Below are 23,251 nucleotides of genomic sequence, written 5' to 3' on the forward strand. Positions count from 1 at the left end.
TAACCAAAGTGCATCCTAGTAGAGCTGCTGCAGTGATCACATGAAAACACGGGAAGTCTTTACTCTTGGAATGAAATAAAACCAAATCACAGAGGAAGTATTCAATTCACCATTGGAAGAATGGGTTTTAGTGTGGAAAGGACTGAGTTTATGTATCATTCATTTAAAAAAGAAAAACACTTATTGGGTAACTTCTGTGTGCCAGGCTTTATCCTGGGTGCTCTGGGAATGGAATCTCGGCATGGCGGCGGTGGAAGAGCCTTAGGATCTAACAGATGAGGTCAACTGAGGCCCAGATTCGTGAAGTGACTGTGCCAAAACGCCATAGCTGGGAACAAAACAAAGTCCCTGTCCTCAGCATGCTCAATTTCATGTTCTAAATCATCTTTACAAATGATAAATGCTGCCATTATTGTAGAGGTGTCTGAAACACATGAATGCACTCATCTGTCCTGTCCCTGGGTCAAGAGAGGACTTCACCCACCGCCAAAGATGGGCCAAAACAAGTCCACAAACCAGGTTTAGTTCTGTGACTAGCTTAGTTTTCCTCCTAATTTAATTCTAAAAGAGCTACATGAAAGAAGGATCAACTTCATAATCCTGGGAATGCTTCTGTTCTCCAGCCTTACATGGTCATGTTGGGCTTACCACACTAATTGTTTCCAGCATGCACAGCTGTTATGTTGCAAATGGAGAACCATGACTTCATGTGTGGACTAGGAGTGCAGGCAAGAGGTCTGCTATCAGTGAGCTCAGTCTCTTTAACTTGATCATCTAGAACTGGGTAAGACTTTGATCCATCAGCGTGGCTTTTGCCAACTTCTCTCTGGAGACCTGAAGCAAGTTAGGCAGTGCCATCTCTTAATTCCATGCTCTAAAGGGCAACCTGTGGCCCATGGGCCAAATTCAATCTGCCACCTGTTTTTGTAAAAACAGCAGAGTTGAGTATGACAAATACAGGGTGGCTGACAAAGCCTATAAAAGTATTTACTGCTGGGTCTTTTACTGAAAAAGCTTGCTGACCCTTGCACTAAAGTGAAATAATTAAACAGCAACAAAAATTTAAGCAGATTTTTTATTATCACAAGGTTGGATTATAAATGAAAAGTTGAGAAGATTTGTTAAACATAGTTTCTTACTTGGTTAAACCTATGAAACTACAGTACAGATTAAGCTATAGGAATTTTATGAATGTAAAGACTCAAATATACCTCCCCTCGATCCATCTCGCATAGAAAAGATCAGCCTGAGAGTGTTCTTTCAAGACATAAATTGTAATTTTAGATGTCAGGCTTGGTGGCTTTGTACTCATGATGACCCCCCTAGAAGACCACATACTATGTCTCTATACCCCTACCCTCAACATGAGGAGCACAGCATTTTGCACTAAGAAACTCAAATGTTGTCACATGTGCAATGAATTTTAAAGCTCTAGAATCTGTAAGGCTTTTTTCTCTTTTTTTTACTATACTGAAGATTACTCAGGTATGGGAAAGCTACTTTGGCGGACCTAGTTTTGTCTGTGACTAGCAGTGTTATCAAGATTAATTGACTTAATGTTCCTAAAGCTCAATTTTCTCATCTGTGAGAGGAAGGGCTTGAACTGTACACACTCTGGGGTTTTGGCTCTGAACTGTATGACTAGTGAAGGTAAATCCCATTTGACTCCCATCAATTCCAAGGGACAGATCAAGTTTTTGTTGTATTAGAATTTTGTTGAATCAAATGTTTTTTGAGATTAATGTTGCCTCAGATGTGTTGGGCCTCTTAACCTTTTAGAGCACCAATATTACAAAGGACAATTTATCCTGTGAATATGCAATAGAAATAATTAATTCCAATTTTATGGCAATATGCCCATGTCTTTATGCAATTTTCTGATTTCAATCAGTGCAAAAATAGGTCAGTAAGGTAGAATGATTACAATTAGCCTGATATTTAAATTTTGTTATATTAGCCTAGTTTTCATAAAAACGTATATTTACATACATGAAAAAACCTGTAGCTATCTAGGTTAGTAACCACATAGTTTTGAAATCTACTAAAATGAATGAGATTAGGAAGGGGCTAACTATCAGATGGTTGGGGCTAGCATCACAATAGGGCTCTGCGGTGTTGGAGGACACAGGCGAGGACTGCCACGGGTGAGCTCACGGAGTTCTAACAGAACAATCTGGCCATGCTTGACCCAGATTCCGGATTTGATTGAAGACACTTCCAGCCTATGGTTCTATTAGTATCATATACAGCTTTGCATCTCAGAATCCTGTTAAGAGAGACAAATCCTGAATGATCTATTTCAGAGATCCTAAATTTCATTTGGGGTCCTAAAGGAAATACAGGTTAGCCTTTGAATGTGAGTTTCTGCTGCAGACATAGGCTTCGTCTATAATTCCCTTTGGGATTTGCTGAGCTTTTTCAAACTCACAGGAGGAGTGATCTATTTATTTTCACTTCACCAGCAGGGTCACTGCCGCCTCATCTTAAGCGGATCCAGCGTTTAACACAAAGGGCAGGGAGGCACAGACATGGACGAAGTGACACAAACTATGCAGCAAGAGAGGCACAGACCCGAGTGAGAGCCAAGCCGTCCACACTGGCAGCACAGTGAGCCACAGGCAGTTTCCAGCATGCTCTTACTCACAGAGGGCACCACCCAGAATTTCAGAGATAGGAAGCAGTTCAGATATTGTAAAACACGCTCTTCGTCTTAAAGTGGAGATTACTGAGGCTAAGCGAGGGTAGGTGACTGACGTAGGGCTCTACAACTGACCAGTGGCAGTGCCAGAGTTGGAGCCCTCCTGTCTACCAATCCAGCCCCATCCACGCACCCCATGCTGCCCCTACAGATGAGCAAGAGCCAAGTACCAAAGAGACAAGGACACCCAAGAACACAGCCAGCAGCGGGGGCTGGACTCTGGGTTTGTTATAAACTTGAAAAAAATTCTCCATCAATCACAAACGTGTAATAAAGTCTGTACTCAGAACAGCGTCTTGTCCCAAAAATGTGCTTTTGAAAAGAAAGGTAAAGTAACTCTAGGATCTTTAAATCTCGAGGCATAGCTCAGAATAGACAGAAAAGCAGACCTATGTCATCAAGAAGAAAATAAAAACACATGCTTTTTTGAAAAAGAAGAATGGATTTTGCTGGAATAGAGTCAGGGTGGAGTCGGAAGAGTCCACATGTGAGGGTGTTAACTCATTTTTCTAAACCATCTGCCAAAAGTCAGAGGAAATCCCCAATAACTTCAGCAGAGGAAAGATTATTTTTTTAATGTTTAAGGAAAAATGCATTTTGTACTTCTTTTTTTCCCTGCTCATATAAAGTTAGCCTCAACAAAAAGCTGTATTATAAATATTCTTCAAAGGAAACCGTTATTAAATGGTCTTTATTTACAAACTTCATGTTACATAAGGAGTTACTGCATTTCTTTCGACAGAGCACTCTCGTGGGGGCATTGCTACAAGCACAGATCTAGCAGAATCTTGGCCGTCCCTGTAAAGTCTGGCTGCAGCCTGAAGTCCCTTACAGCCACATGCCAGGAGGGCCAACAACCTCTGTAGCTGTTCAGGTCTATGTTACAGAAAAGGCGAAGGCACTCTCATCCATGCCCTTTCTCCTAGGGCGCCCAGGCTATCGGAGCCAAAGGCGAAGTATTTGTTGAATGAATTCCTACTGATCCGAAGCAGAAATTAGGCTTCTAGCTCCAAAACAATGCTCCCATGGCAAAATCAGAAACATCAATTTGGCTTTGAAATGTATTGGTTTTTGCTTCTTTCAAAAGTGGAGTGTCCAGATGGACATCTGGAAACTCTAGTTCCTTCCAAAGTGAGCACACTAAAAAATATGACGAAGCCACTGAAGCCCGACTCCCAGGCATCCAGTTGCAGAGTCATGTCACATTGAGAGACCTATGGAGCCAGACTTGAATTTTGGTTCTTACTCTTGCCCCTCTCAAATATTCAAAAGAACCTAAGAAGCTGGAGCTCAGCAACTTCTATTAAATGTTCTTGTTCTCGCCTACTCTAGAGGGTCACCAGACTCACATGAATAGAGCTGGCCCATCTGTTCCATCCAGGAGCTGCTCCTTGGCCCCTCTTGTCTGCCTCTCCTTAGGGCTGAGGGCCACGAGCTCCTGGCTCATTACCTCCCCCTCCCGGAGCAGTACCCTGAGAAGAGCAGCTCTTCAGTTTGTGCCGAAAGCTTTCCTCCCTATCTGCAGCATGTCTTCCCTCTCCTTGGAGAACGGGGGCTGGAAGGATACAAGTGGGCCAAGAGGGACTGGGGCTGTGAGGTCCCACCTGCTAGTAAGTGTCGTTCCATCTGCATATCCAAACTGGGAAGTGGTCCCTCACAGGTGCTCATGTCACATGCTCCATGCCAAGAGTTTTTTCTTTAAATCTTAATTAAACCTGAGTTACTCCAAAAAGTCCATCAGGCAGAGAGATCTTAAAGCTGCTTCCTAGGTAATTATAACTGCTTCAAGAAATTTTGGTGCCTGCTGACATCATTTCTAGAGTAAATATACAGCCTTCCCCCAGTGTGCCTCCCAAGCTCCGTGCAAACATTTGTATTTCAATCAGGACTTTCTGCAGTGAAGACCTTGCTTGGTGCCCTCTCCAGGACCCAGCAGACATGCAGACAGAATAGGTTGCCACTTGTTTGACATGATTTAAGAGACATAAGGCGGGCTCTTAGGCTGTAGCACATTCTTTCCCTCTAACCCTCCTCGATTAGAGAAGATAGAGCTGATTCTCTTGCATTAAGGCTTTATCCATACAAGCATCTTTAGATAAAAGACAAATGTCTCAGAGGAATAAGACATTTACCTGTCACCAGCTGTTAACACCTTACTATGAATGAGACTATCAGATCATTTTCAAAGAGTAGGCTGGCAGAAATGGGAACTGGCTAGGGAAACTTTGAGACAGTGGTGATGGGACAACTAGGGCTGAGGCATTGCAAGAAGGCCAGTCTGGAGTGGGGCAATGGAAGTCTCCAGGTATCAGCCTCCGGGGAGGAGAGCATTGAGAATGTGGGTGGGGTCCAATGGCAAAATGTGCTTCCACTTTTGCATTTATGCCTACCACCCATTCTGAATTTTTTCCCCTAATTATCAAAAATGCCTTGCATAAGACTGTGTCACACAATAGAAACAAAAATAACTGGTAAGTACTGAGCTAGATATGGCATGTGTTTAACAGATGTTGATGGAGATTGAATTTCATATCTGCTTATCAAGGTGCTTTTCTTTGTCTCGACAAACCCACAGGTTGTTTAAATGAGTGGATCAAGAACAAGGTCATCAAAAATAGATTTAAAAAATGGAAATTAAAACAGAAAGGAGGTAGGAGGGTTCTTGCCAGTCAAATCAACTTGCACTTTGTCAGCGAAGGAATGACAGAAATGTGGGCTGAGAAGGGCGTGCCTTCCACTAAAGGGGTAGAAAGGAGGGCAACCGGGAATGGAATGTCATCCTTCCCTTCAGCTCTGGATTCCCAGGACAACATGTCTGCAACCTGGTCATTCCACCTCCATAGCTCAGTGCATCCGTGTATTTAGAGTTTCTTTGACTTCATAAAGCTGGCGTTGCCATCCAAACAACATCTGTACCATATTTTATAAAAGGAAACGTACACCATGGAAATTAAAGTAAGCAAAATCAAGTTTTTATGTGAAAAAAACTATCTGTAATGAAAGGAATCCACAAATAAAATGGTGATTGCAAATATTTATAAACCACCTTTGAGATGTGAGAACTACTCTCTGGGACAAGAAGAGGAGTGGTGGATGACCACTTGGTTTAAAACGGCTCCTGTGGGCAGCTGCCAATGTGCACAAAAGCAACCAGGTTCCAGCAAGCCCTCACCCACCTTACAGAACAAACAACGGAACTATGAGGTTTGCCAGTCAAGGCTTTTCAATATGATGTTAGTGTCATATGTTCATGCATATTTCATCAGGTAAATAAGCAGTTCCAGTAGACGCTCTGGTTTCCCTAATTTGCTTTTGGTATTTGAGGCCCGATGAGTGAGATCTTTAAGTATTGACATTTCTTTTTTTTCCTCATGAATATTAGATTTCTTAGTTCCTGGTTGGAGAACACACCCGTGCTAAACAATGGTAACAGTGTGGCCTTGACCTTTTGCATGAACACACGTGATCCACCCTGTGGAGCAGGAGCAGCAGATGCAGCCAGTCGGTCCTCGTGGTTAGCAGATTCCGTATTTGTGAATTTGCCTACTCACTGAAATTTTTTTTGTAACCCCAAAATCAACACTTGCAGCACTTTTGACGTCATTCCTGGACACGTTCAGAGGTAAGAAATTGGAGTCACCTGATGTGCGTATTCCCAGCTAAGGCCAAACAGGGCAATGTTCTGCCTCCTTGCTTGTAAACAAGCATCCTTTGCACGGTCTACCTAGGGCTGCGTTTTTCCCATTTTTGAGCTTTTCCCTGGTGATTTCACTGTTTAAAACAGCCCCCAAGGGTAGTGCTGACCTGCTGTCTTGTGGTCATATGCACAAGAAGGCGGGGATGTGCCTCACAGAGAAATGGCCATGTTAGAGAAGGCCTGCTCAGGCCTGGGCAGTAGTGCTGTGGCTGTGAGCTCAATGGTAATGAGTCACCAGCATCTTAGATAAGGTGACTTCAAACAGGAACACACAAAAAACAGGGTCATGTATTGACTGGTTGACAAAGACGCGACGACCAGAGGCTCTCGGGAAACTGAGCCGCCTTCCCGGGAAGCAATGGTTCAGTATTTGCTAATTTGGTATCTGCAGCAACTTTATGCAACATAATTCCTGCAACTGATAAGAATCAATTGTATTATGCTCCATGTTCTTAGGTGAGGAAACGAAGACCCAGAGGGACTATATTTCCTCCAAGATCACCCAGCCAGTTAGAAGCAGAGGAAAGACTAAAATTGAGGGGTTTTGTTTCCAAGTCCCGCCATCATTTTTCTGCCTCATGCCTCCTTCCTCCGCTCACACCTTGGATAAGGATAAAAGAGAGGGCTTCGTTTCTGCGTTACACGGGAAGCACAGGTTTACCTGGCGTTCTCCCATCCAGAGCACTGTCTTTCAAAGTGTGTCTCAAAGTATTTAAAGCAGCTTAAATTGAGTCTTGAAGCTGAAAGAGGCAACAACTGTGTGGCAGTTCAATTTAGGTTGTATGATCTTAGCGTTTAGGTCATGATGACTCATGAATACAAGACATGGGGAGGAAAGGAGATTAAACTAAACCACATTGAATGTTCTCTTTGTGCTAGGCAAATGTAGCCAATTTCCATATTTTATCTTATCTAGTAAGAAATCAGTGTGGGTTTCAGCAAATTAATTTACTTATTGCCTTTTAGAGAAGATTGTGCTTTCTAAGAAAATTGATCTCATATTTTTTTAAAGAAAGATGCCCAATAAGTGTGCACAAATCACTAAGGAGTAGAGATATGGATTCAAAACTTATCTGATTCGTTCCTCTTAGAACAGCTAAAATTAAAGAAACAAAAAAACTGACAACACCAAGTAATGGCAAGAATGGGGAGCAACTGAAATCTTCATACTTTGCTGTAAAAACTGCTGTAGCCACTTTAAAAATCATTTGGCATTTCTTATAAAGTTAAATATACACTCACTACATGACAAAGCAATTCCACTCCTAGGTATTTACCCAAGAGAAATGAAAATATATGCTCATACAAAGACCTATAAGCAAACGTTTATAGAAATTTTATTTGTAATTGCCCCACACTAGAAACAACCCAATCATCCATTAAGTGGGGGGTGAGTAAACAAGTTGTGGTACAGCCATGTAACGGATTCCCACTCAACCAATAGAAAGAACTACTAAGATGTGCAAGGACACAGATGGACCACAAAAGCACAATGCTAGAGGAAGAAAGCCAGTCAAAAAAAGGTGACATAATATATGCTTCTATTATAGGACATTCTAGAATGGGCAAAACTCTAAGGACAGAAATCAGATCAGTGGTTGCCAGGAGCTTGGGGGAGGAAGAAACTGACTACAAAGGAGCACAGTGGAATTTTCTGGGCTGAGGGAAACGTTTTATGTCGAATTGAAACTGACAAAATATAAAAATTTATCAGATCGGACAAAGCAAGGGGTAGACAAATTGGAAACAGAGATGACATCCTTCACGGTGTGTTAAATTTAGAAGGAAAGATGGAAGAAGTCATTTGTTGCTTATCCTCTATATTAAGCTATAACTACAGAAGAATATTTACTAATCAGCTGAAAGCAGTGTTAAAATGAGTCACATCTAGCTTTAGGGTGCAGCGTGGGATAACAGGTGTCCCAAGAGAGGGCCACTCTGGAAAGTCAATCCCGCCCATGATGCTGTTTGGGATTCTCCCTCAAGAGACAATGAGCAAGTTGTTTACAGACGGTCTAGGGAAAAATGTCTCCTATTTGATGAGAAGTTCATCACTTTTAACATATTGATCTGAAAATTAGTTAATAATTAGATATATTAATAAAGTATAGAAAATTTCTTTAAGGACGTTGTTATAATTATGTTGTCCTAGAAAAAAGGATATTGAGAAAGTCGCAATGTTTACATTTGAATGTAGATAAAAGCCTTTAATCATTAGAAGTTTCCTCCTTATTTTGTTACACTGCAAGAAAACAATGAAACTTTTCTAAACAAGATAACAAAATTGAAACTAAAAGCAATCCACTCCCACTTCTAAGGAAAGAGTCGGGGGAGCCCAGTCACTTAGGAGTGAGCCCCACTGCTGCCCTAGAGGAGGTGGGCCGGTAGGAACGAAGGGGTCCCCACTTCTGAGGACAGGGGGGAAAAGGATCCTAAAGCAGTTTATCTCTCGCCCCAGTTGTGACCTTTCTGGTGGCACACTGCCTTTTTGGATGACAGTTTCAGATCTGACTCAATTTTTTGCCTTCTCTGAATTGTTCTTTCCCCACAGCTTCCTTTACGAGTAGAATCTGCTTCAAACCCTGAATGTCTTGCTTGTTTAATTAGGTGTGTTCATCAAGAGTGGATAAAGGAGTGGTAGGAAATGAGCTGTTTTTACTGTTAAAACAGCCCTTAGTTGGCAACTATGATAAGAAGCTCCGGGAAGGTCAAGTCCTCGATGACTTGAATCCATGTGAAAGGACGAGACCACATGGGGCCTCGTGATTCCCTGAACGATGATACATATCAGTAAAAAGGACTTGGGATCTAAATTAGAATTTAGACTGGGAAGAGGGGCTAAGCAGGAAGACTCCTTTTGTCCCTTGTGAGCTGTATCATCCAAGTGACCCAAATATTGACCGGCCAACTGGATGGAAACTGCTTACCCAATTCTATGGTTTTTTGCGTGCTTTGTTAATCAGATCTTAGAAACTGATGATAAGTGTCTGTGATTTTTCTTTGTAATCACTTCATAAACAATGGTATTTTTGAAGTGAGCAAATGAGTAGTTCAGTGCAGAGCACTAATAGCATCCATTAAAGAAGGACACTGTAGGTAAAACATGGCTAGAGCTGCTGCAGTGTTCTGGGAGAGCCCTAGTTTACAAACGTGCTGTCTGCGTCTTCAAAAATACCTTCATATTTACCATGCATTATGATTTTGGCTTAGAAAAATTTGCTCACCTTCCACAGACAGCACATATAAAGAAATTCCCTACAGGAAGGTTTTTTTTTAAAAATAAACACTTGTGGAATTGCCATAAAAATTTTGCAGAATGGCAGAGAAGGCCCTTTACAAAATCTTCCCAACACTTCCAAGCAAAATAAATCCCTTTTTTCTCTATGTCCCAATTCAGCTTTATCCACTCCTCAGTTGTAGCCTTCATTACATTGGATTATCCTGTGTTGTTCATCTATTCCTTTTGCTAGGATATAAACCCCACTGGGACAGTAACTATTTTCCGTCTTTATATCTCTATTCCTCCTATTATAATGCTAGGTGCTTATAAAATGATTTTTTTCTCTAAGAGATAAGAAGTTTCACAAAGGCCCAATCTGGAGGTATAATTACATGAAGAATGCCATGGCGTAAACTCCAGCATGAGGTCAAAGCTAAGGCCAAGGAAATGAGAGCCTGGCCTGATCCGAGTTTGTCCCAGGAGGCCCATTTGTTCCTCAGGGGAATTGGATGTAGGTCAGCTTCAGGGTGGATCTTGGATCTTGTTCTCTTTAAGCTGTCTTGAGCACAGGTCAGCTCTCTCAAATGATAGCAAGACCAATACAGACCCACCCTTGGCCTAAGGCCAGTCCTGAAATGGCCTCTGGAATGAAGGACAAAGCCATCTATCAAGGCCTTAGAAAACATGGTCCTTAAGCTGCTCTAAACCATCAAACATTTTCTATGACTACTTTAAAAGGATATTTGTTCATGTATTTTTCCAATCACACTTTGATCAACATTTATGCTCACGTTTTTTGTGGGCCTGGAAAAGGTACTTGACCCAAGAATTCTCTTCCAGAATTTATTTCCACTTATCTTTTGCCTGTAGGAAAAATTACATTTCCAAAGCCATATGTCAATAAATAAGATTGTTTATATTTCTCATTCTATTTTTACTCCACTTAATTAGTACTTTAAATTATAATTAAAAAGGCAGCAAACACACTCTCTGAATTAATTACCTATTGTTAACCCAAAGCTTAGTGTCTTAAACAACAATTAGAATTTATTATCCACACAGTTGCTGTGGATCAGGAAGGAACTTGGGAACTGCTTGGCCAGGTAGTTATAACTCAGAATCTCTCATGAGGTTGCAGACAGGGCATTGGCCGTCTGAAGGCTTGACTGGCATTGGAGAATGGACTTCCAAGATGGCGCACTCATATGGCTAGCAAGTTGTGCTGGCCATGGTCAGGAATTCTCAGTATGTCACCACATGGACTTCTCCACAGGACTGCTTGAGTGTTCTCATGACATGGCAGCTGAATCCCTCCAGATTGGGTGACCCAAGAGATCGAGCAAGGTGTGAACTACAATGTCTTTTATGATTGAGCTTCAGAAGTCACACATCTTCACTTCCCTTCTTCTGTACTCCAGTGCACATACAGGCCAGCCATGATTCAGTATTTGAGGGGACTCTACCAGGGCGTGAATACCAGGAGGTGAGGATCATTGAGGGGCACCTTGGATATTATACTTCCACATTTAAATTTTTTGCACCACATCAAAATCAATTAAATAAAGTAAACTCTGTGTTCACATCTTAGGTATGACGTTTGAGATTTTTCACGAACCATCTCAAAGCCCTGTCTGCATGTTTTATGCATATAGTAGTAATCCTTCCAGCTAGTCACTTGACGCATTCTAATTCTAACTAAGTAAAAGGCGTCTGTCTAGGGCCAGCCCTGGTGGCCTGGTGGTTAACTTCAGTGTGCTCCACTTTGGCAGTCTGGGTTCAGTTCCCAGGTGTGGACCTACACCCCTCTGTCAGCTGTGATGCTGTGCTGGCAGCCCAATTACTAAAAAATAGAGGAAGATTGGCACAGATGTTAGCTCAGGGAGAATTTTCCTCAGCAAAAAAAAAAGAGGCATCTTTCCAGACATGTGGTTCTTAACTCTTATTGGCTCTTAACTTCTTTGAGAATCTCAATATCTAAGGACCAATAGCCCTGAAAAGTGTACATACGTACAAGCACACTATTTTACACACAACTTCAAGAGTTTTATGGACTCCTGGAGCTAAGAAAAGGAATTTGAATCTGCAAGCTACATACACAGTGTTTTCAGCTAGCTGCCAAATGTAAATGTCATAGCTAGTGCTCAAAAATAGGCTGATGTCCAACATTAGCTGAAGGGCTGGCTAACAGTCTATGTAAGTCAAAATAACAGAGAACTTTTATGTGAAGTATCGAATTCATCTTTAGTTTCACAGTTGTACTTTTCTTGACTGACCTGGTGAAGTAAACTGTTCATACTTTATAGCTGGCCTTCTGGAGTTTGGGTTACCCTTAACAATGTGTCAGGCTAACATTAGGCAGTAACTTTAACATATATATATACACAAACAGAATGGCTCTCACTGATCTCTCATAATGTCACCAAAACCTCCCAGCCCCAGTTTTAAACATTACCCACCACCAAACAAGGTTAAGTTAATGCTGAATGCTACTCGGCTCCAGCTAGCTATGGGAAAAGATGGTTTAGAAACCTTATATAAAGTTTATATATATAAAGTATAAAGGCAGACAGAAATTTGTCACTAGGGCTCTCACTATCTCAAGCTGAGCTTTTTTCTATGGACATGTCATACACTGAACAAGGAAAAGCACAGGTTCTTCAAATTTATAGAACATAGTAAGTTAGCTAAGTTCCTCTTAACCACTTTCTTTGATTAGTGCCCCAGTGCTCGATACAGATTATGTTAAAAGGTCAGTATTGTTTCTCTATACACAGTTAATCTCATCAGAATCATCAGCGATAGTTGTTTAGCACGCACATTACCAGACCTACTAAATCAGAGCTAGCGTGAGCGTAGTAAGGGATGGGGGAGGTAGGGCTCTGCATACTTAACAGATTCACTAAGTCGGTGGTTTGCCAAATATGGTTCCAGTACCAGCAGCACCAGCGTCACCTGGGAACTTGTGAGAAATAGAAATTCTCCGGACCACCCCACCTCAGAGCTACTGAATCAGAAACTCTGGGGATAAGGCCCAGCATTCTTGAGTGGATGATTCTGATGCTCACTTAAGCTTGAGGACCACTGCACTCTTCAATATAGTTTAATTATTATCTCCAGGTTTGTTAAACAACCACATCTCAATAAAATACAACTCATAGGTTTCCTTTCCCGTTACCTTCTAACCATCTTCCACAACTAGGCCCAGTGGGTGGGTGTAGGATGCAGTACTATAAAGCAGCAAGAGTGGGTGGGAGACAAATTTTAGATTCAAAGCAGATAAATGGAGGTACATGTTTCTCTCCTTTTTAAAAAGCAAGAACACACAATATATTCTCACAAAATAAGAAAGTCCCTAGAAAGAGATCTCCCTAAAAGGATCTTGACTCTGTTAATGCTTACCCTTTAATGCCTTTCAAATTATTTGATAACATAATTTATAGAAAGTTTATTTAGTGTTAATGTCTGTGGTCCTTTTATGGCCTGTGAACCTCTGGCCATGAAAAGGAATGTTTGAAATGGATGTGTCTGGGACACCACAAAAACCTTACAGATGACATGCAAGCCACGGGTTATGATGACTTTGGAAAACACTACAGTAAATACCTGTTGTCTTAAGTTTCTGACATAAGTGAAAACAGATGCTTGAATCCAATGGCCGGTTAAGAACAAGTGTTATATAATGCAATTCAGCTGACAAATTTAGGGGATTATAAAACTAAATAGTGTTCTTTGTAAACAGCTGAGAAAGGCACCTGAAAGTATTTGAAAAGGCACTGACATGGTGAAAAATTGTGAAAGTGGGATTTCTTGCCAAGTGTATGTGGAGAGGGAATTTTGACTAACCTCAAGTATGAAGTATTGTTACTGCTTTCAGTGATTCAAGGATATTTTTTATTAGTCATTTTAGTGATTCAGTTGCAATATCAATATTTAAAATTTCACTTATTGTTCCCAAAACAGGGTAATAAAAATATTCACTTTCTCCAGGGAAAGACTTTATAAAGAGTTTTGCAACTAGAGTGCTCTATGTAAGAGCAAAACCCTAAACCACAGTCATATTAGTATGTTGATCAATCAAAAAGCTACGGTGCATCACACCAAATTTAATCTGATTCTAGGACTTTCCCCTATTTCATATTTACTTGCTTTTGACTTGCATTACAAGGAGAACCAGCACAACAACACAAAATGGCACACAGGTGTGTATAAGCACACACACCAGGATCTGGAAACCTAATTTTGTGTATATATTTTTTCGCTGGTCATTATTACATTTGGTCATGGTTGAAAAAGTCTAAAAGCCAATAGAATACATAAAGTTTCTCTGGCAGGGGAGGTGGAGGGTCTTCCAAGTACAAGAACTTGAGTTTGGAAGTCCTCTGTTGAGTCCAGCAAAGAAAAGCAAGAGCCAGAGAAACAGAGATCAAAGCGGGAGGCTGGTATGTTGAAATGGCATCAAATGCCTGCGACTGGGATCCAGCTGCTAAGCAGAGGATCGCATTTTATGGGGACATTTCTTGACCCAGAAACTCAGTTTCATAGAAATGTTGGCCACCAGTCAAATGAAGAGAAACATGGCATTTGAACTTAAGATCCAACTCAGCGAGCCACTGGAGAACAGCAAAGTTCTCTGCAGGTTCTTCAAAATATCAAACTCCAGCAACTACAATGGGACAAAAATCCCATAACAGATAGAAAAGTGCCCTTACAAAATGACTCTAATATCTGGCTTTTATCATGCGTACGTTGTTGCCACACTTCAAGGCACACTAACTTATGCCATATTCAAAACCACTTAAGAATGAACCATGGTGTTAATACACAGTTATGGTTTGTCCAGTCTGACCTGCACCCAGCTTATTAGATAAATATAAATTTGTACTTTTTGCAAGCTTGCTGATGCCAAGATAAATGAGCAGGAAACTGCGATATTTTCAATCGAGCAGAACATTTAGCATGACATAGAAAAACCCACTGCTGCCTTGAAAAAAAATATAAAATGTGCATTGTCTTCCAAAGGGATGATTCCAAAGGGAAGTGACCAAAGAGAGGAAGAGTCAGCTGTGAGGTCAGAACATGGGCCAAAGCGGCCAGCAGCAGAGTCTGGGAACGGAAGCCAGGAGAGATGTTCTGAGGACTCTTACAGCATTGAGAGAAGGGGGAAAGAGGAAAGGAGAGAATTAGGAAGGAAAGAGAGGAGGAGGCTGAAGGGAAAGGAGCATCAGGAACAAAAAGAGGGAGGACAGGAGAAAAAGACTCTCATTAGGTGACTGAGTTACCTGATCAGACCAACCCACTGCCTGAGAATCCACCGGACGAACCGTGGCAGGCATTCAGGGAAAGTCAAGTCACACAGAACTGCACCCCAAGGACATGTGGAGAAGAAGAGGACCAAGGACCATGACTTGTGCTCCCAAACCTTTCACAATAAAAGGAAAATCTGCTCTGAGCAGGCCCTTCCAACCCTTCAGGAAGAGCTGGATAAGGGCAGAGGAGCAGGGTGCTGATGGCAAGAATTATGTCTAAGAAACCCACAAGGCTCCCCTGCCCCGTCCCCGTGTCACCGTGAGGCTGACACCGCACAGGCCCACCAAGCAGCGACAGTGCGTCCTCCCAGCTCAGCATCTTTTCAGGAAGCGTTAGATCAGAGCGTCTGGAGAGCTTCTCCAGCTGCCTCCTCAGGGGAAGGGTTTTCAAAAATGGATCTAGTCTTCATGTCCCCTCTTACCTAGGTCAAGAAAGTTACTACCAAAAAATTCATTCAAGTCACCCAAATATTATCTATTAGCAGAAGCTAAAAAGAGAGCTTTCTTTTTATTATTCCCTTTTTTCAGGGAAGCAAGTCTGATGCTCAGAGAGGTCAGGTCACTTGTCCAGATTCATATTTACTCCTGCACTTTATTGCTATCTTCCATCATATCCAACTTAACTGTCTAATTCATAATGAAACTAAAGATTAGTGGGCCAGCCCAGTGGAGTAGTAGTTGAGTTCACACGCCCTGCTTTAGTGGGCTGGGGTTTGCAGGTTCGGATCCCAGGTGGGAACATGTACACTGTTCATCAAACCATGCTGTGGCAGCATCCCACATACAAAATAGAGGAAGATTGTCAGAGGTTAGCTCAGGGACAATCTTCCTCAGGTGAAGAGAGGAAGATTGAAGATTGGGATCAGGTGTTAGCTCAGAGCCAATCTTCCTCACACACACACAAAAAAAAGATTAGAGTAAACCTCAATGGGAGAAGATGAGCAGCATCGTTTTCCTTCTAATTCTAGTAAAAGTATGACTAATTGGGGAAGTATTCTGTGACAGCAGAATCAGTGCGGTGTTTGAAGAGGATGAGCCAGGAGAGGAAGGGAGAGGCTGTTCTTCAGATCATCTGACACCTTATCCTAAACTTACTGGCTAGAGATGCTCTCCCCCATCTGGGAAAGTGAGAGGAGAAAGAAACTCTGTCCTGTATCCTCTGCCGGCGTATCTGGAGCGGGACTGAATTCCAGAGCTCTCTGCCAACGTGACTTTGGCAGCTGCCCCAAACCCGTCCTTCAATGACAGAATCTGCTGCTCTCAGGGAAGGAAGGCCTGTTAGGTCTCTCATGCCCACACACACGTGTGCACAGGGCACTCTCAGAAGGGCCCTTGGAAAACCAGAATGATTGCTTATCAGCTAACAGAATGGAAAAATCAAAGGATGGCATTTAGGGAGAAGGGAAATTGAAACTCCACTTTAGCGTCCGGTCTGAAGCAAAGAACTCCCAAGCTTCGCCAGCAAGCGTTCATTCTCCACTCAGAGGAGAGACTTTCATTTCACTGTGGACGCAGTGGAAGACACTTCAAAGATGTTTCAGATTATAAGCCATCCTATGTGCTCACAAATCACCCTTAGAGTAAAACTGAAAAGAGATGAGCTGGAACGTGTATGTGATATGCACAATTAGAGGAACCATTTCCAAAGGGCATTCACACCACCTGGACCGTCTGAACGGGGACGTTCACTGAACGTTTGCTTAACTCGTGCATTTTGCATCGACTGGGATCACAGGGTGCCTTGTTTTCCTTAATATATTACACGAATTCATTTTTCTATTCTTTATGAATGTATGTATATCGCTTAAAGCTACTGCAGGGCAACACAATGGGATAGCTTTACTCCTGCAAATTTTGGTTGGTAAATAAGGATAAAGAATCAAGTCACCAAAGTTTCATCCAAAAGAAAATGACTTTTGAGTGGCCGAGTAGTTTTAAAGACAACTAATTTCAAACTCCTTGGAGAAAGGAAATATCTTACTCATATTTGTAATCCTAATATGATGATTTTTTAATCGAATCACAGAATGAATAAATGTACGCTCAGTCCTTAAAAAACATATCAGCCACAGCTTCTCAGATCTAACTTCTGAGATTTTGCAAAAGTGGAGATTAGCACTTATGTTCTAACACCAAAAACAAATGTTAATCTCAATTTTAAACATTTTCGTATTTTATATAGTCTGAGAAGGAAGTCCCCCAAATTTTCCAGATAATTTTTTTAAATCCTAGAACAAAGCAGGAAAAGAATGTCACCTTTAAATTGATGGAAATGAAAACTTAAATAGCAAAATAATTTACTTTCAGCTTTTCAATTTTACTCTGCACTCATTCAGAAGGATTTGTCAAGTACTGACACGTGCGAATTTTCAAAAACTGTAAATCAGTGGTTTTCAACTCTGGCCATATTGGAATCACCCAAGAAATTTTTAAAACTCTCCCGCCCCAGACCAATTCAATCAGAGCTGAGTGGAGAGCAATCCTGATATTGGTGCACACCAGCTGTTGATCATCAGTGTATCTCGAATTTCAGTCATTCTACTTTGCAGTGAGTTACAACTGCTGGGATAGATGTTACAGTATTTGTGTTAATCACTAAACTTATTTTAAAAGAAAATGTTGAATTGCTGTATCACAGACAAGGCTTGAACTGAACCTCAATTTTCTCTAACATTAATTTCTAATCTGACCAGAAGGTGTTGGAGTGGACAGATCTGATCTGGTTTTCTAACGTATGGGCTGTATATGTACAGTCCTTGACTGGAGAACAATAATGATGGAGTCATTAATAATGATGGAGAATAATAATGGAGTCACTTCTGCCTCCTTTTCAGAATTCCACAGGAAGGAACATTAGCTGGCTGCATCGCTTGCTGCACCGAGAGGGTCTAAAATCCTTTGACTAGCTTTGAGGCTCCCACGTTTCTATCAAAATCACTGGGAATACAAGTTAGGGTTTAGTTAGATCAGGGAAACCTACAGTGTGCAGTAAACAATCTCACTGTGGAAGGCTCTTGGTGGAGAACCCAAGCTAACGCCAGGAGCAGTGGAGTAAACCCTGATTCGGTCTTTGTCTGCTGTCCTCAGAGCTTTTCCAAAGCAGCCTGAGACCTCGAGGGCTGCTTTCTTACCATGTGTCTTCCAGGCCTTTGGGATCATCCCCACGTAAGAAGAGTCTGTGGGCGAGAGAGAAAACCCACGGGGTATTCTATTATTAAACATTCTACAAGCTTCTGAGTGTCGAGAATATATTGTGTACCACCTAAATTTTGTGTTTTGATTCCTAGAGCATATGGAAGAGTTGCTGTTTTATTAACATCAAACTGAGAAAAGCTCCTTTTGTTTATCCGGTTGTCTCCATCACATCCACTGCCAGAAGTATATTTTCTTCTTCCAAACGCAAATTTAATTGAACCTTATAGCGACTCCTCCATTTACTGGAAAAGCCACTCACGGATCGTTCAGAAGCACAGTTTTATGGGGACTATGTCATCAACTTCATAGGTGTTAATTGCTTAACATTTGTACATTTTGTTAAAGAAAAATTTCATTTTGTCTTATGTTTTCTTGTTTTGTTTGAGAGATGGTGGCATCCGGGTCTTAAAATGAAAGGCGGGCCCCCCCCCCACCCTCGGTGGCACAGCAGTTAAGTGCGCGTGTTCCGCTTTGGTGGCCTGGGGTTCGCGGGTTTGGATCCGGGTGCGGACATGGCACTGCTTGGCACACTATGCTGTGGTAGGCGTCCCACATATGGAGTAGAGGAAGACGGGCACGGATGTTAGCTCAGGGCCAACCTTCCTCAGCAAAAAGAGGAGGATTGGTAGATGCTAGTTCAGGGCTAACCTTCTTCAAGAAAAATAAAATAAAATAAAATAATTAAAACGAAAGGCAGAGGGCTGGTCTGGTGGTATAGCGGTTGCGTTCTCACGCTCTGTTGCGAACCACGCGGGGGTTTGCAGATTCGGATCCCGGGCAAGGACCTAGCACTGCTAGTCAAGCCACACTGTGATGGCATCCCACATAAAATAGGGGAGGATTGGCACAGATGTTAGCCCAGGGCCAATCTTCCTCACACATACACAAAAAAGCCAAAAAAAAAAAAAAAAAACCAGAAAAAACAAAAAAACCGAAAGGTAGAGTTTCTATCTGGGAGGAATTTACTTTTCCATCCCCTACATGGGATTGACTATACTTGGACTACAGAGGAAATCAGCAGAGGAATCTAAGCATTGACTGGACTCTAGTATAAAGAAAATAATGTTGGGTGCTAAATGTTTAGCTTGAGTCTTTGCACCCCTAAGATATTTATCTCAATTCTCAGGGATTCCTACAATCAACTCCAACCATGGAGAAAGACAAATAAGCAGTTTGCCTGCTGGGCATCTGCCCCTAAAGGCCAAATTCTGTAAGAAGTTGATGGGGCGTTAACGCTCAAACCTGAATGTTCTCTGCAGTTAGATTTCCTGTATCACCATTCCACTATTTCACCTCCCAGCTGTGGGACTTCAAGCAGCCAGTGACCATTCTGTGGTGGGTAGACTCTAAGATAACCCTCCATAATCCCCACCTCCTGGTATTCACTCCCTTGTGTAGTCACCTTGTGTGACAGGACCTGTGAGTTGCTTCCAACCAAAAGAATATGGCACAGGTGATGGGCTGTCACTTCCATGATTAGGCTATATAAGATCCTAATTTCCATCTTGCCTACAGACTCATCTGGGCTTGGATGCTTTGATGAAACAAGGAGCCATCATAGAGAGGCTCATGTAGCAAAGAACTGAGGTAACATCTGGCCAATAGCCAGTGCAGAAATAAAGCCTCAAACCACAACCCTCAAGGAACTGCATTCTGACAACAACCACAAGAACTTGAAGTGCATCCTTCCCCAGTCAAGCCTTCAGATGAGACTGCAACCCTAGCCAACAACTCCCTTGCAGCCTGTAGAATATCTTGAAAGAGAGGACACAGCTAAGCTAGAGCCAGACTCTTAACCCACAGAGACTGTGAAATAATAAATGTGTGCTGGTTTAAGCTGCTAAGTTTGTGGTAATTTGTTATTCAGCAACAGATATCTAACATATCCTTTAGATTTAGTTCCTTATCTGTGAAATGAGGATAATAATTATATAATTCATAGGCATGGGGATAAAATGAGATAATTTATCTAAGCACTTAGCATTAAACACCATGCCTGATACATAGGAATATGGTTAATTATCATATTCTTTAAGTGTTATTTTAACAGAATGTATGTATTTAAACTATTGTGTTTCTATTTTAGCATCTTCCTTCTTTAGCTGATACTATTTGTTTTTACATTTTTATTTTACTATTCTAGTAATCTCTCACATTAGATTATCCTATTTATTTTTTAATTCTACATTTATTCTTAGATCATTTTGTTAAGTTCATCTATTCATTTTCAACATTCTCTCTTTCTTTTATACCTACTTCTATAAGTGGCAATCAGGAGCCAGTGAAAAAGGAAGTCTTCCAGAGGATGGTGATTGTCGGTCATATCTCCTGAATGGCCTTCCCTTCATTAGACACTTCACTTTTGTCTGAGACAAACCTGTCCACTCACATTAACCTATAAAAACATTTTACCTGTGTTTTCTATAGTCAGGCATAGATAAATCCTTCCATTCTCAATTGTCCCCCTGTGCCCCATTAACTTGAGAGAGGGAGAAAGAGAGACAAATTCCTTAATGCTCAGTATCTCGTAGCCTGCTATAGCAGTCTATAAAACTAAACTAAATTAGTGAGCATATAATTAACACAGGGGAACTTTATTTTTAAACCTTGGGTTCTAAACAGGATAGTCTTAGCATCGAAATAAACTATACTTGATCAATTTTTATATTCCTAATATGTTACTTTTATAGCAGGGGCTGGATCTCATTGAATTTAACCTAGTACATAATCAATAAACAGGGCTTGAATAGACAAACCAATTGATAAAACTGCCAAGAGATTTTAAAGCTGTAAAAGATGCTAAAATGATTCTGCTGTGGTTTTCAAACTTCTCTGTTTTCTTTTAGCAGTGAAACCATTTCTTCCCCCAAATGTACTCTTTAATACAGTCCCCCCAATACATAAATACATTACTCAAATAAAAACAGAACCCCACCCACTAGGCTTCTTCTGAACTCTACAATATTACCCCTGGGTCTCCCTGACTTAAGGTGGAAGAGATCCTCCCCAGTTCCTCGCAAGTATCAACCACTCTTTAGGGAAATGGACTGGGCCATTGGAGTGATATAGTCTTGTTTTGTCAAACTGAGGTTGAGAAGGCTCCATGGAGAATGTGAGCCAACCCCAGGTGAGTGGCTGGGAAAGTTTACAGAGCAAGGCATAGGAGCTCTCCTCTCCAAAGACAACCTTCTATTTCCTCTTTGTAATCATCTTGGGGAGTCAGGGCACAGAGACAAGGAACAGGCAATTGCATCCTGTGTGGATTTCTCAGCCTTGGCTTCCCCTCTGAGTACTGGGACACCTGCTGTGCTCTGGTTCCTGGGGGTTGCCTGGGGTCTGGCCATGCAGCCACCCCTGTTGGGAAGGCCCCTCACCTCTCAGCCATCCTCCTCCTTGCCCCAACTTGCATTTGTCTTCCAGGCCTCTGCTTGAGGGCCTTATCCTCTCATAACTCTTGATCCCTCTAGTCTGGGTTGGGTCTTTCTGGTTGTTCTTAAAGCTCTTTGCGCTTCTCCTAAATTGGAGGATAATCTCCCTGTATTGTAATTATCCCTTTACGTCCCTGTCTCCTCCATTAACTGGTCAGCTTCCCGAAGACAGGTGCCAAGCTATTGTCTTCCCAGCCTCAATGCTCTGCATATACATGGAATAGAATTTGTTGCTTGAACAAATTAAAGCATCTTCACATAGAGCAGGGACCTGATAGGACATAGAAAAGTATAGGCTTTTGCCACTTGCTCGCTGCGTGACTTTGGGCAGATCACTTATACACTCTGAGGCACACTTTTATGCTCTGTAAAATGAGAGTAATCAAATACCTGCTTTATAAGGTAGCTTTAAGAATTTAGTTAGAGAACTCATCTCCTCCCACGAACACAACCAGGTTACGACTATTTTTGGAAAAATTACCCTGGAGAGAAAACTGAAAACTGGATAAAAAGAACCCCCACAACAAGCGACAGTCCTGACTAAGGCGGAATAGGCAGAAATTCCTGATGGAGAGGAAAAAAGCCACCTTTGGGAGCAGCAGAGCTTCTCAGCTGGCCAGGCGGGAGCCACCCTAAGGTACGAGCCCTCCCTGGAGGAGTGAAGTCCAGAGCAGGGGTGACACTGCTATAAGCATCCTTCAGACTCAGCCTAACTGAGACGAGGGTCTTCCTGTCTGGCTTTTCTGGCTTTTAACTGCAGCGAGGATACCCCCAGAAAAGCTATTGGCGAAAGCCGAAAAGACCTGGGTCTTAAAGGGCCCGTGCACAGACTCACCCATTGCAGCAACCTAAAATCACCGGAGAGAAGGCTGACAGTCCTTTGGTAAGACAAGACTCACCTGGTGGGCTCTGGGAGCATCTTGGTGAGAAGAGGGCCCTCTCTGGAGACTGAGACTTTGGTGGGGGCCATTGTTCTGAATGGGTCCAGGCATGCTGACACAGACCCTGGTGGGTGCCATTGAGGTTCATCCCTTGGCCTGCTAGCCCAGGGGTCTGCCACTCCCACCAGAGCACAGATTTAATCCAGCTCAGCCAGGGCAGGCAACTCGCCCGAGGGATTGGCCCCACCTAACAGCAATCCCTCAGGCTACTTTTCAGCCTGCATTGACTGGGTGCCTTGATCCTCTACAGGCAGGCAAGTGTGTCTGCCTCTGTGGGGCAGGGCCTGTGTGAAGACCAGGTGAACTGTGGGGGGCACTGGTGGAGAGGTGAGGGCCTCTGCAGTGTGGCATTAGGGTAGCTTCAGGGAGTTAAGAAGTGTGTACAGACCAGGGCTGTCTTGATGGGGGTGTGGTCCTGGGGGCGAGGGTGAGGCTTATCAGCAGCAGAAGACCTGTGTTTCACAAACAGCCATAAAAAGGATCAGCCACACCTTCCAAAGCCTGAAACAATTGAGTGCTCCCAAGCCTGTGCCAGCCCCATTCAGCTGCACTCCTAAGAGAAATAACAACAGCCTTGTAGGCCTGAGGCCTATAGCAACTGTAAGCCCCTGAGCCTAGCAACCAGCTACACTGGGTACCAACCCAATTAAGAGGAAAACTGCAATAGGAGTGTGCTGATAGACCTTGTAGCCAATGGTGCTGAGGCTCCCCAAACTGGATTTACAAACAGCTGGCCAGGGAAGGAAAGACTAGACTCCCTGGGTAC

At 42.3% G+C, this 23,251-nt stretch overlaps 1 protein-coding gene across 25 annotated transcripts in view; it reads right to left on the reverse strand.

Annotated features, from left to right (window-relative positions):
• ABI3BP (ABI family member 3 binding protein) overlaps positions 1–23,251 on the reverse strand; it is a 238,082-nt gene that overhangs the window by 204,543 nt on the left and 10,288 nt on the right. For 18 of the 25 annotated variants that reach the window (XM_046659520.1, XM_046659516.1, XM_046659525.1 and 15 more), the window contains exon 2: positions 18,053–18,097. The exons of the other annotated variants lie outside the window; for them this stretch is intronic. In XM_046659520.1, the coding sequence (XP_046515476.1) occupies positions 18,053–18,097 (45 nt within the window). The remainder of the gene's footprint in view (positions 1–18,052; positions 18,098–23,251) is intronic. 25 annotated transcript variants of the gene reach the window in all.

This window comes from Equus quagga, chromosome 4 (assembly GCF_021613505.1).
Source record: "Equus quagga isolate Etosha38 chromosome 4, UCLA_HA_Equagga_1.0, whole genome shotgun sequence".
Taxonomy (NCBI): Eukaryota; Metazoa; Chordata; class Mammalia; order Perissodactyla; family Equidae; genus Equus; species Equus quagga.